Source organism: Mangifera indica, chromosome 12 (genome assembly GCF_011075055.1).
Source record: "Mangifera indica cultivar Alphonso chromosome 12, CATAS_Mindica_2.1, whole genome shotgun sequence".
NCBI classification, from domain to species: domain Eukaryota; kingdom Viridiplantae; phylum Streptophyta; class Magnoliopsida; order Sapindales; family Anacardiaceae; genus Mangifera; species Mangifera indica.
Window position 1 is genome coordinate 7,986,635 of NC_058148.1, and position 15,648 is coordinate 8,002,282.

Sequence of the window (15,648 nt, forward strand, 5' to 3'; positions counted from 1 at the left end):
GTAGTGGTGTTATTCGCCATAGTGGTTTTCCGTGTGGTGATTCCCACCTTAGTATATTGTTTAGATTCTTTTCGATGAACTATATGTGAAAGTTAACTCTACCATCAAGTCTCGAGTTGGAATGAAAGGGAAGAAGTATTTAGTGAAGGCTTCTAGATGCATTTCAAGAAGTTTGTCGTTTTCTTGAACTCGTATCTTCCCTGCAAAAGTATTCCTATAGTAATTTCAACTTGTTTTTATTGGAAAATCTCTATTTAGATGATTTTGTTTAGAATCCTTTTTTGGTACATTTTGTAGACCACTAGGTTTTATCCTTATATTGGATATAACAATGATCCAACATTAAGTGGAATCTTAGGGTGTTGGAATGACTTTGCTTGCAAGGGAATCTAAGTCGTCTTTGACCACTATTGACATGCCTTAGGCCTACGCAATGAAGAGAATCTAAGGAAGAAGAATTTGGAGATGATCTTCTTTTCTATGGTCTTATAGCTCATCTTCCTTTTGGTAAATTTTGGCATGTACGAGGAAGCACACTATCTAGTCTTGCTTGGTTTTGTACTTTAATTGCCTATGTACTTGCATACTAAGAATAGCGGCTTATGTACTTGAAATAGAATTTCGTTTTTTTATCCCTGTTTCTTATTTTGTTCAATAGTTATGCTTATATATTTTTTGCACACTATGTAAGACAAAAAAAATTTATATGAGAATAAACTACTCATAATAATAAAAAATTAATAATATTTTGAGGCATCCCCTACTTAAGAATAACAATGCATTGCATTTTAAATCATAATCTAAAGGGATACTTGAGAACATTTATTGAATAATCATGTTAGGATGACTATTCTTTGAATTATGGAAAGCTTGTATTTTTAGTTACTCAAAGTGGTGTCATGGCATATGGAAGAATTTTGCATGCCATGTCCTCGAGGATGTTTTATACACTACAATTGGAATGTTGTGGGCATGAGTTATCGTTAGGCATCAAGAATACATAGCAGACTATATCATTCTTGGAGTTTGTATGTGCATAGCAGAGCATGACACTACCCCAGAGTGTGAATGTGGAACTCTAGTAATCTTGGCCACTTAGGCACCGCATTATATATGAATACAGTAAGCTACTTGAACCTTACACACTAATGAATGAGACTTTTGTCAAGTCAAGTATTTTAAATATCGTGGTTCCACTTATGTGGCCACATTCTCCTAAAAGACTAGAACGAGCATTTAGGTGATTGTGCAAATTTGACTTACAGGTTCGTTGCTCTTGATCAACTAACTTATAAAAGGATTGGATTAGTAGCGAATTATATTTTTTGAGTTTGTTATTTGAGAAAAGTTTTGGGCTTAGTGACCTAAAGCACTACACCTATTGTACTTGAATACTATATCATTGAAAAGTGACAAAATTGAATAGTTATAAGATTTTCTATTTCATTGATGATGTAATATATCATGGTCAAGAAGAAATGAGAGAAGGTAAAAGGTGAGAGGAAATTGGGAAAAGGTGAAAGAGGAAAGAGTAGGCTTTAAGACGAGATAATTTAATAATTGTAATTTTATGTATAATGTTATAGTCATATTACTTCTCACGAAATTAGGTTTTGAATAAAAAAGTAAAATTTATGTAGTAAAAAGATACAAAAGTTCATAAACAAAAGCTTGGGTGGGAATATGTTAGAGGTTTTCGTATTAATTGTTTTATCAATATTTTTATGGATCGTGGGAACATGGATTAGAAAGGTCCTTATAAAATGGAAAAGAACAAAACAAGACCAAAAGAAGGAAGCAATGTGTGCAAAATCTTACATGGAGTCCCACTTTGGTCAAAGTATTAGTTGTCTTAATTGAAACTACTCTTTCGTTCCGTGTAACAAGGGAGAGGTTCTTCTTTGACTAATTCTAATCTCTTTCTGATTACACGTCTTTTCATATCATCTGTTTTCACTTGTATCTTGGAAGTGTAGATTCATGGGATTCTAAATGGACCCACCAACTAACTAGGCTCCTCTTACTTAATCTTATAATTTTGTTTAATAAATTAAATAATAATAAGGCCAAAAGACTTATTGCTGTTCAAGGTTTACATTCTCATATTCTTACTTTGGAAATTAAAATATTTATTTATTTATTAAAATTTATTATTATTATAAAAAATAAAAATATTATTTAAAAATTTTATAATAAAAAAAATTTCCTTTTTTATACCTTAATTTTAAAAATTAATAATTTTTTTCAAACTTAATTTTAAAAAGTTATTTTTTCATCACTACCATCTAAGTTTCATATTTTTAGGTTAACAGTCATTCTCTTAAAATTTAAAATATTATATTTATATTCTAAAAAATTTGTTTTCTCTTTCGACGATTATTTTTTTGGATGATTCACTCTGATACATCATCAATCCTACCACCAGTATCTTTTTTCCTTTTTCGATGGTTTTTATATACAAAAAGTGTCCAAAATTTGACCGTAATAAGTGTATTTGTTGTACATGTCTATGTGATTTATAATCAATTATACTTCAATTTTTTCTTGATTACTATTATTGTGATTAAACTCATTGTTGATAAGAACATTTTATGTTACCTTGCCTGTGTACCATTAGATAAATTAAACTAATCCTATGGTTAACACTAAATTTTGCAAATAATAATTGATCTTCACTTTCAATAAGCAAGTCCTATTGGCTTCAAGTTACAAAACTTTTGATGAAAGTTAAAGTTCTTGCAACATTTTTTTTAGTAGGAATATAGCTTTGGGTAAGTCTCGAGTCAACAGTATATGATAGGGACAAAATCTAAGTCACATGAAGCTAAAATCTTTAATTTAACTCAATTGGGGTGATAAAGCTTTCTTTTGCCAATTTCTATAGCCGTCCATGCTTATTCGACAAGGCTGGTAAGTTAGATAAAAAATTTATTAAATTAAAGCCGAAAAGAGAAATAAAATGTTAGGTTAAAAATCACATGTGGGCATGTCTTGTTCTTGGCTTTTCACTCTTATTTTATGTAATTATTGAACTTTAGTTAGACACTTCGATTCAAGAGAACTTTTACTTAGTAAAAGGAGGAAATGGCAATCTCCTTGACCATTTCCGATTTGAAGTCCTTAGTCTGCAGTCCACATTTGTTGGCTTTAGGAATATTCTGTATGTGTTTTGTTTAGGGCTATTACAATGTTGTTAGGAAATGTTTGTACTTATCACAACTCAGAAGAACTGTTATCTGGTAATTAATTTATGAAATCCGGTAACGGTGTATATAATTTAGATCAAATTATAAAATCGAATCAAATCACTTAAAAATTATGATTTAATTTGTAAAATAATTTGGTTTAGATTAATAAAATTTTTAAAAATAATTTTCAGTTTGAGTTACGGGTTAAGCAATTTTCAAATTGTAAACTGTATTATATATATATATATATATATATAAAAGTAATTAAATATATAACTTTTGCATATATATTTTCAGTTTATTTTACATGTTTGTAATAGATTTTAGGAAACTATAATTCCATTAATTTTATTAAATCATATATATTTAAAAATAAATAAATTTAATAGGTTTAAATTGTAATTTAAGTAAGACCAAACTTTATTTTTTTCAGTTTGATTTGAAATGTAAAATGATTTTGGTTTGATTTAAAATTTTTTAAAATTATTTTTTTCAATTTGATTTGAAAAAACTTTCAAATCGCACAAAACCAGACTGTGTATACCTCTAAAATCCAGATATTATAACTTGATTTTTCATACCTTTTATGAGTTATTCATCTTCAATGATCCAATGATAGTAAGATATATTGAGTTGTTAACTTGTTATTAAATGTAACTTCTTTAATTCTAAAGGAATCTTGATGATACAAGTGAACTTTATTTAAAAAATCTTATAAATGAAGTAAATGAGAACATTACCCTGCAAACAAAATAAAGAAAAGAAGATAAATGTTGTGGAGGTTGGACACAAAGTGATTTTCTAATGTGGGTTGGCACAGTTATGTAATTAGTAACTTTGGAAAGTTGTTTTGAATATTGTAAACATAATTACAAAATTGGAGTCCTGATTGGTGTTTTGATAGGGACCTAATTTTGGAAAAGTCATGGAGAGAGTTGTATTTACATGGGAGTCTCATTTGCCTAACTTAAGAGGATGCTTCTCCAATCTTAAGTGTTGCATGCTAAGTTAATGCTTTATATCGTGAGTGATTAACATTAAGAGATTGCTAATTGATAGGTTACTTTCTCTAAACAATAAAATCTATCCACAAATTAAGGTCATGACAGCTACTTATAATTAATAAGTTATATTATATATACATATTTTTTAATATACAATTAATATATAAATAATATGTTATTATATAAATAACGGTTTATAAAATTGGTAAACTATTAAAATTTCTAAAAAAACCTTGAGTTTAAATCTCTATCATGTTTATGAAATTTTAAAATATATTATTTTATTTTTAATTTAAAATTACTTAATTATAAGATGATATATTATCTCTATATTTAATTAGGACAATATTATAACATAAATAATATATATAATTTTATATAATAAATAATTATCTATTATTATATAATTAAATAGTTTAAAATAAAAGATAAAATAATATCTAAATATAATTGTTTATATATAAATACATATATTATTTATATATATAATTTTATTAATCTAATTATATATTAAAAGATATATGTACTCAATTTATGTGTCAATTAGTAATTTTTTTTTTTCTAAGATCACCGCGAGATTTGAGTTTGCCGTATAGATCAGAACAACTCATCAAGGAATGACGATGAAGATGGAAGAATTGGAAGACAAAGTCCGTATATCGAGCAACAAGGAGACAATGAAGGGCAAATCCCAACGATTCAGTAGTCTCCAGTCGACCTAATTTACATTAAATTTGGTGCCCTTTTCTTTTATATATATAATCAATAATGTGTCTTTCCTCTAAAGTCGATGCGAATCTTTACTTAGTGCTCTACTTTTGGTTGGAGTTTGAACCAGGGTTTTGCCAAGTATAGCTAATACCATATAATTTTTAATTTCCAATGTAAGAACAATGTTGAGAGTTGGATCCTCAAATTCATATTAATTCCATAGAGGGTTTGAATGCCGAGGTTTTTAATTCAAAAATTACATCAAAATGAAGTTTTTATAAAAATGCAAGTTCAAAGATGCTATAATTATTCATAAGAACATCTTATGAAGTTCAATTACAAATTAATTAATAATATGCTGTTACATGTGCACACATACTCACACAAGACCTTATTCTTGGTAAAATTATAGTTATGAATGTTTCATAAATTAAGCAATGAAACAGATAGGTTTATCTTATACATCAAGGGAGTGTTTAGTTTGAGTAATATTTTATTATCAAAATTGAAAAATTATCTTCAAGTAGATTATTGAAAAAATTATTAAATATAAAGATTATTATGTTTGATAAAATTTGTTAGATATAGATAATAAAAATAAAACTATATGTATTTACTTTAAATATACAAATGTATACGCATTTATAAGTGTTATCATATGATTGAGTGATTCTGAATTAAAAATAAAATAATATTTGATTATGTAATATAGTCAAAGGGTAATATTATATGTAAAATAATATATACAAATTTGTATATAAACAGTAAAATATTATTATATAATTGGTTATTATTTCATTTATAATTCAAAATCACTTAATGATATAATAATAAATTATTATTTGTATATATAGTTTTATTGATAGTGAAATGCCACATAATCGGTCCAAAAGGTCGAGGCAATATGCATGCCAATTGTTGTTATGAGAGTTGAGTAAGTAGGTCTTCCTAGTGATTGTTTTGTTCAATAAAGCAAAGCGTATAATGTGTCCCCAATTCTCACATGCAACCCAACTTCAATTTCCTTTCCCTCATTTGAAGGTCTATAAGTGTTCATACAACACTCCCTGAAAACCTTCGAAAAGAATTTAATATTAAAATACAAAAAGCCTTGCCTCATACAATTGAAATTATCAAAAAGTAACCATCGAGTTTCAAAAGCTGGGGAGGATTGTGGATCATATCATTATATTTTTTTGCTTAAATTGGATGCACATGGCTGAGATAATTATATTCCATTTGTGTTCCATGTTAAAGCCTCCCTATTTAAGTAATATATATAATCTAGGCTTAACACTTGACATTCCATTTTATATCCACTGTGAAAATGATTGGTTAGGAGGTCTAGTCACGGTTTGCTTAAAAGATTAAAAAAAATTATATCATAAAATTATATATATTTATTTTGAATATATAAATAAATATATATTTTACATATGTCATTAGATGGTTGGTGATATTGAATTAAAAATAAAAAAACAACCAATCACTTAATGAGTCATCAAATATATATCTATTTATATACATAAAATGAATATGTATAACATTATTCAAATTTATATGTATACATATTTTATATATGATGTATTCATACATATAGTTTTTCTTTCCTTTAATCAAATACAACTATTTATTTTTATCCGTAGTTTTACACTGAATTTTGTTGTTACTATAAAACCACTAGCCAGAATATATGTTCAGAATTAAAAAAAAAAAATAGAACTTTCATGTTTCAGATTTTTGATAGTTTTGCATGAAACGGCAAATTTTTTTTTTTAATAAATTGATTTAATTTTATATACATATTTTAAAAATTAAAACGTCTATATTTATAATTTTTTATTTGAATAAATTGTATATATGTTTTGTCGAATCTTTGATCCCATAAGTCTGCACGTCAACAAGGACTCGCATGTTTATACAACCCTTTAAAAAAGAATAAGGAAACAATTTTATATGCTCAAAAAGATAAAGGTCGGTAAAAATAAACTATAGCTATTAACCATATAATTGTATTGGGATGATGGGTATACTGACAATTGAATGATCATGTATGCATTAAACAATCATATATAGTGAAGTTCATAAATTAATTAGTCTGTTGGAGGACCTTTTTGAGATTGGATAAAGTTATTGAGAAGCATGCATGCTCATGATTCAAGTAATTACATTGGCACAAGCCCTAGGATTAATAAGAGACTCTCATTCTCTCTCTCTTTTGAAGGTAGCATGCATGTGAGCGACTTCGTATTATCATATGATAACTAGAAACCGTATCATATAAAAAAAGAAAGTTTGTGGTATCATAATGATATTATTATATACAATAAAATTATATATATCTACTTTAAATACACAAATAGGTATACACTTTTATATATTATTATGTGATTAAATATTCTTTATTCTTAATTAAAAATAATTCAATCACATGATAATATATATTAAATATATATTTATTTATGCATTTAAAATGGGTACACATAGTATCACTATATTATCTATGGTGATATAAATTAATATATAAATTTAATAACTATAAATTAGAGGGGAAAAGGTTTAGATATGATATAACAATAATTCTATAAGTTTTTTTAATATCTTCTATTGGTATTACTAACTTTAGAAATACAGAGAAAAGAGTTAGAAAGTTGATGGAAATGAAGAAGCAAATTATCATGGTTTTATGATCATCCCTATTATTACATACATACCATATATAATGAGTAGACATTTATTTAATTTATATGATTTGTAGTGTGTGAGCTCATTATAATGAAACTCAACTACTCAATTAATTTATTAGACACTCTATACTTAAGCATTTTAAATTCTCAACACCTTTTAAGAACTTTGTTTGTTGACTCAACTAAGATAGAGTTTAGCATTAGTAAGACCTAATCTCTGCATGCTATATTTAACTATTGACCTCTCTTTCCCTTGTAGACCAAGATTCTTTTCTCATTTGAACTTTTTATGTTAAAACAAAATTATGATCGATTAATAGCTTGCACAAATAATATTAACTCTTCATTTAAGGAGAGATAAATTTTCTCGTAAGCCTAGATTCAAAGTCCTAACTACAAAAAAACGAAAAAAGGCAAAGGGCAATTAATAATATCTTGCCTTTCCTAGATTGAAAAAAATTATGACATAATATTATGAGTAATTTAATCGAAATACTTTGAACGTTTAGAATATACACTTTGAAAGTAACATGATTTAAATACAATATTAATCATTAAATACATTAATAAGTTAATCATAAATATTATATCAAAACTCGTGTTAAAAAATATACCAACTTTGAACCTTCAATTCATAGGAACATCAAGTGATGATAATCCATAATGAAGAGCATTTAAGATATCATGAGGCTCAAAATTTTGGACCCACTCTTAGATTATTAGCATGTGTGAGATTGCATGCTTAATTTTTTATCATTTCCAAATTAATCAATTAATTACTTAATTAATTAAAGCTTCAATGCTGCCCTTATTTAAACCCTTAACATGCAAACTCTCCAATGTAACAACACTCATTTCCTTCTTCTTCTTCATTCACTTCTTCCTAATAACCTAAAAATTCTGAGCTATTTTCATGGATTTCAGCAACTTTTCAAAGACAAATTCACCTTCTTCTTCATCAAAAACCAGAAGAAAACAAAACCAGCAGCAAAACCAGCCACAAAATGAAATACGATTTCTCGGAGTAAGAAGAAGGCCATGGGGGCGATATGCAGCCGAAATAAGAGACCCCACAACCAAAGAGCGCCACTGGCTGGGCACTTTCGACACGGCCGAAGAGGCCGCCTTAGCCTATGACCGCGCCGCCCGCTCCATGAGAGGCTCCAAAGCTCGCACGAACTTCGTCTACTCAGATTCTCCCCCTGGCTCTTCTGTAACCTCCATTATCTCCCCTGATGAGTCTCAGCACGACCTCGCTTCTGTCTTTCTTCCCCCGAAAAACGATAACAATGACAGTAGCCATGGCCAACACTTCTTTAACTCGTCTTCTTCTCCAGAACATGGCGTCCAGCCGTTTAATCTCTCGTTTGGGGACGATCAATGGCTGCAAACAGGGGAGTCTTACAAGCCGATAACTTGCGTGATGGACGAAGCAGAAGGGTTTCATTCGCAGCCATTTAGAGATGACTGCGAGCTGCCGCCGTTGCCGCCGGATGTGTCGTCAAGCTCGAACTACGTGATGGGAGGAGGGTATGGCTATGGGGGGTGGAATGAGACGACGACGAGCTTCATGGGGGGTCAAGGAAATATGGAGCAATACAATGTCGGGGGTGTTTTTCAAAACAATGAAAGTAACGAGGGCTTTTTTGGAACGGACACCAGCGAGTTTATTCAACATGGAAATTCATATTTGGGAACGGATAATGGAGGGTCTGATTTGGGATCTTCTTCCTCGTCATCAGCTTATTTCTTTTAATTAAGTTAATTAATGAGTGATTTTATTTGGCGGTGGTTTGTTTTAATTAATATTAATAGTTGTGATTTGTAATTTTTGGGGAACAACTAAGTTGAAGGTTGTGGAAGACTACTTCCATCATGTTAACATATATTATATGTAATGGTCTTTATTTTTATAAATATATTTGGGCTTTTTTATTTTTTTAAGTTTGCATAAACTTGTGGGTGATCTTATTCTTAATGTATTTAGTTTAATAACAATAAAAACAATAAAAATAAGAAATAGTGCTGCATGTGTGTTTCTCTATTATAATTTAGACCTTTTATTTAGGACATTTAACTGTGCAAGATGGCCAAAACGACTAGTTTCCACCCAAAGTTTGATGAATTGACAGATTTTCATCTGTTAAGTTTGAAAAAATCTACTTTCCACTTATCTATCAAAGTTAATGATTAATTTTAACAATCAAAAGATTTTATGTTATTTTTTAAAATATTATAATAGAGGTATATTATGAAATGTTAATATTATTTTTTAAAATCTTATTAAAGATAAATGAATATTTTTCCTGTCTTATTTAGGAAATTATTTATTTACCCATATATTTTGAAAATATAATATATTTTCAATAGTTTGTAATATAATAGTTACATCCCTTATTTATTGTGTATTTTAGAGGTGTAACTATTATTTGTGAAACTATTAAGAGACATATTGAAATTTTATATTTTTTAATAATGCCCCCAAATTTTTTTTAAATTTAAAAAAACTCTCTTTAAGATTATTAAGACTCCTAATATTTTCAAAAATTACAATATATCCTCAAACATATGATTATGCGTCATGACATCTCAATCTATATTTGTATTGATAATTTTTTAAATTAAAATTAATATAAATTATGATATAAAATTATTTAATGAAAATTTTGAAATAAAGTGTTATTTAGCTCAAGGATTTTTGTCTTTTCATTAATTTTATTAAAAAATATATAAAATTTTAAAAAATAGGTGGTAAATTGGTTCTTTCAAACTTAACTGTGGAAATATGTCATTTAATCAAACCTTGGGTGGGAATTGGTTATTTGGCCCATGCAAAATTAGGCTTAAATTAATTTTGTGCATGGGCAAGGTTAGTCAAAGGGAGATCTTTATTTTAACTGAATTAAAAAAAATTCAATTACTCATGTTATAATATAAGTCTATCATGGTTATAATATAACTAGTCAACATTTATGACATGTAGGTGGCAAATTCAAAGTTTGTTTAATGAAATTAATTAAGGCACTACAAATTCTGTTAAGTTTGGGTAAACTAGTATTTTAGGCATATTAATGTGCTATTAATTGATTTTAAGGTTTAATGATACCATTATTTGAATTATTATTAGCCTATTATTCATGGTTATAATCTAAGTCTTATCTTTTTTGCTATCGTTATGACAATTACATATAATTGAAAATTACTCCTGCATTATGCAATTCGTACCCAAATAATTATGTCTGATTCATAAATCATCTGTCTATAAGAAGAGAAAATTTGGTTTGGGGGGTTAATTCATTAAAAATTTTGTAAGTGATTTTCACTTCTAACTTATCCATCAAGGATAGTGTCATGAGACCGCTGCTCGGTATGAATAATAATTGTAAGCAAAAATTAAATAGTTTCATGATCATAAAAACATATCTAGATTCAAGATTTTTGTTCTCTGAAGATAGTCGACAATTTACGCATCCTGATTATTAATCTACGATACAATTTGCTTTTAACACTTTTTTCTATATTCTGTGATTTCTTAATTAATTTTTCATTTTCTTTGTAGAGAAGAGAAAGCAAAAGAGAGAGCGTAATTAGAAGTTCTCACCCTTTACAGACATTATGTAACTTCTGTTCATTAATGTTAAGTGTCAGTTGAAAATTTAAACTTTGAAATCTCAACTGTAAATAACTTCTATAACTGTTAGAGTCAATAAAGTCATTTTCTCTGTCAGAATTAATTAGATATTTTAACCCTAATAGATCGGGTCAATTTATTATGAGTGAACTGAATTCAATAATAATAATAATATTGACTTGATTATTTTAAGGAAATAAAATCCCATACTTCTCTTCTACCCCCACTTTCCTTCCCTTCATCCTATGCCGCACCATGGTCACCTTCACCATTTTCATTGCAAAAAAAGCTAAAATTTTCCATTGATTCAATAACCAAAAAAATGAATAAATAAATAAAGATCTTTAAAAGTAAAAAAATAAACTTATTATTCCAATGAGTTGATAATGTTGTTGATATATAAAAAATATTTTAGGAAATTAAATATAGAAATAAGAATTTTTTTACTGATTCTACTACAAATCCGTAACAAGAGACATTAAAAGTATACAACAAGAAGAAGAAAATAATTAAATAAAAAAATTGTTTATAGGCATTTTTAGAATTTACGATGACTGACAAAATAACACTAACTATATACGAAGAAGAAACAACATGGCAAGGGAGAGTTGAGACAAATAAAGTCTTGGGCGAATAACAATATTGTTGTAGCAAGGGCTTGTTACACTCTTTTGATTCTTATCCTTATTATACTTAGATTCACTGATGACTCTTAGGTTTGCAATCCAATGATTCGAAGGATGTTGATTTTTTTCTTTTTGATAATTAAATATGTACATTAACAAAAGGGGCATTCAAACGAGGATCCGAAAACAAACTAAGCTCTATAAATATCATTTTTTTGTCTAAAGATTCTGTTGAGTCAATTTTAATCTTTAATTTTATTAAATATTTCTTTTCAAGAATTTTACTTTTGAGTTTCACTTATCCCATATCAATGCCAATCATCTCTTCTCATTCTATTTTTAAAAATCAACCCAAGCATTCCATACCAGTGCGATTATATATCTGTTGGTGTGAGAAGGACTCGTGGTTGTCGTTATGTGTGGAAGGACTCGCGGTTAATATATTGTAATGATAATCTAATGTGACTACAAATTTTAACTTCTTGAAAATGTTAATATATAATTTGATTGTGTAATTTAATTAGAAAATAAATTTATAAAAATACAAAATAAATAAGTGATTTGATTAATTATGAAATAATCATGTGATTAAATATTATTTTATTTTTAAATAAAAACCATTTCATCATATAATTACATATTATTATTTATATATAAAGTCATATGTATAATACTATTTTTAATTTAATAAAAGTTTTATATATTATTCTGATTTTTATATATTAGGCCCATTGACCCTTTAAATGAAAAGCCCAAGAGGTTGAAATTAATGAATAAGAGTGGTGGTGTTTAAAGAAGTGGTAAATTTGTAGTTTTATATATATATATATATATATATATATATATATATATATATATATATATATATATTATATGGATAAACCCAAGATATAATAATTAAATTTATAATTATTATATCAAATAAACTAAAGTTTTAAAATGTTTATATATTTATATATAGTAAAAAAGGGAATATCTATCAAATTTATATTTTAAATATTTTTTGTATCCATTACTTCTTCGTATATAGTTAATAATAGAAATTTACTATGTTGTGTAATTTCATTGGGTATATTTTAAAAGTACATTTCGTACCATAGTTATGATATATAGAAAAACTTTAGAATGGGTGTAGTGGATATTTATAATATACGGGAGAATTGTTATTTTACCATATAGGGGTAATTAATATTTTATCATGTTGGATGTAAATTGGTACCGTAAACCTTAAAACTTATAACCCTACCCTAAAACTTTACAACATCTATCATGCTGGATTCGGGATGAATTGAAAGGGAATAAGCCATCATTCATAGGTATAACAACATCTATCATTCTTATTTGTTGTGTTTTAATTCCATGCAAAACTTTGCAAATAGAGCTCTCAAACCCTTCTCTCAGTTATCTTTCAACAATTTGTATTCAACTTTGGAAGAGTTAAATGCCTATTTTGGAGTGTTGAACCCAAATTTGACTATATCCCATAAATTCTAGCATTGATGAAATATCTTCACTAATAGTTTTAATTTTTATCAATGAATATTGATAATGAAACTGACACTAATAATTGATTCATATCAGTTGTAGTAAATGTATAATTTACACCCGAAATGATGGGACGTAGCTTTGATATCACTATAGAAAAATACAATAAAATTTTGAAAACTATGGATTATATAGAAATATAAATTTCTATTATAGGGCATAAGGAGTTATATTACTCCATCAATAGCACCCTCAATTACAAGCAATTGGTACATATTTCAAACGAAGAAGCAAGTTCCTATTATAGTGTTGCAAGATCGGCTAACACATGAATAATTAAACAGTTTCTTGAATTCGATCAAGTTGCAAATTGGGTGGAGAAATTAGTCTGAGTTTAGTTTGCTATGATTAATAAATATATCGATGAATATAGCCGCAAAGATCTTTGGAGGTTGAAATGGTCTTCTGATTTTGGGGAGAATAATATACCCTTCTTGCTATAAGAAAAAAGTCAACAGCTTCAAAATCTACTCCATCAGTCAAACAACGTAATCATAATTATGGAAATCAATTATCATCATTAGGGGAATTAATCAAGACACAAATCTTGCACCTTAATTAGAGGAATTGCTTTTGACTTGCTTAGTAAAATTCTGTGATTCCCAATCTCATCCCTCGTTGTAGCAATTATCATAAATTGTATTTCTCTGCAACAATACATTTCCATGGGATACAAATAATTAAAGGATGAGCGTTTTCACACAAACCTTATTTTTTATGTAGTATCAGAGCTTTAAAAAGCTCAAATAGATCTGATTTTTCCTGAGAAAGACATATCAGTGGTGTTCAAAGCTCAAATAATTCAAATTGAATTATCTCAGTCCAAGGTATTCAAAGTATATCAATTATTAAATGGAAGAAAATAATAATAAAAACAGTGGTGTTTTAATCATTTAAAGGTAAATATAATTAGATACTAAAAATATATTGATATAATTTATATTAGAGATGGATTCGAAATGAATTTATTTAAATTCGAAATGAGTTTTATTCGAACAAATGTGATATACCCAAACCTGAACCTAAACCCAAACTAACAAATATTAATACATCCAAACTTGAATGCCAAACTGAGTACTAGCTGTGTTCGGCTCGCATGAATATTAATTATCAGTGAGCAATTAATATATTTACTCAAATAGTCAATGCAACCTTCCACTTTCCTCCTTTTTTTTTTTCACGAATGAGAAACTTCGTTCGAATCAAATTGATATATTCAGTCAAAACCAATTATACTAAATAGAATAAACTTTGAATCTAGTAATAAATCTCATAATTATTGAAACAGATAAGTTAAGTGTTTGATATCGATATATAAACAAAAAAAAAAAAATTTTAACTCCTCTTTTTTTATATAAAACCTCCTTTGCACTTTAGGGCCACTTTCCTTTAATTATTGCCAACTTTTCATGTTCTTTCTCAATTAACACAACCTTTCATTCTCTTTCTCAGTTAATTCAACCTTTCATTTCATTCTCTTTCTCCGTAACTTTTCACTTTTCTTAATTAACGCTAACTTTGCAATTTCTTCGGGCTTCAACACTTCACTCCTCCGTTGGCCATGACATTCCAGAAAGATTTTAACTCAAGTGGCCAATTTTTTGTCAACCGTGAAGCAACCATTTCACATTCGGCTGCTCAAGTTGCTCTGTCAAGGAGTTTGTTTGCGTTCGACAATGACCCAATGGAGTAAAAATCAAATTATTTTTTTATCCGATGTCGGTAAAATTTAGGTGATTTGACAATGTGTTTACATTCACAAAACCGCAATTCCATTTTCTTATGAAGAAAATATGTACATTATAAATATAAGCCCTTACGGCACAAGATACTCACTCCTAGGATCTTCAATTGATAAGTAATTCTTCAAACTGGAGCCACATCATGTAACAAAAAAGAGATAATATTTCTACATTATTACTACTATCAAAGCTTGTGGTGCCCAACTGGATCTTCAAAAAGTAAAATTGATGAATACTTATATTAACTCAAATAGTCAATGCAACCTTTCACTTTCCTTCTTAATTAACACAACTTTTCACATTCTCTCTCAATTAACACAACCTTTCAGTCTCTTTCTCCGCAACTTTTCACTTTTCTCAATTAACGCAACCTTTCAGTTTCTTCGGGTCTCACCACTTCACTCCTCTGTTGGCCATGGCCCATGGCATTCTAGGAAGATTTTAACTCAAGCGATTATTTTTTTGTCATCTGTGAAGCAAGCATTCACATTCGGTTGCTCGAGTTGCTATGTCA

The 15,648-nt window shown here is 28.0% G+C and overlaps 1 protein-coding gene across 1 annotated transcript; it reads left to right on the forward strand.

The window, feature by feature from the left end:
• The first annotated feature begins 8,503 nt into the window (after window positions 1-8,503).
• Window positions 8,504-9,346, forward strand: LOC123230392 (ethylene-responsive transcription factor LEP-like). The gene has a single exon (XM_044656578.1). It carries the CDS (start codon window positions 8,504-8,506, stop codon window positions 9,344-9,346), a length of 843 nt encoding a protein of 280 aa, XP_044512513.1.
• Window positions 9,347-15,648: the final 6,302 nt, after the last annotated feature.

Coding starts and splice junctions, on each gene's coding strand:
- LOC123230392 (XM_044656578.1), top strand. CDS start 8,504: ATGGATTTCAGCAACTTTTCAAAGACAAATTCACCTTCTTCTTCATCA.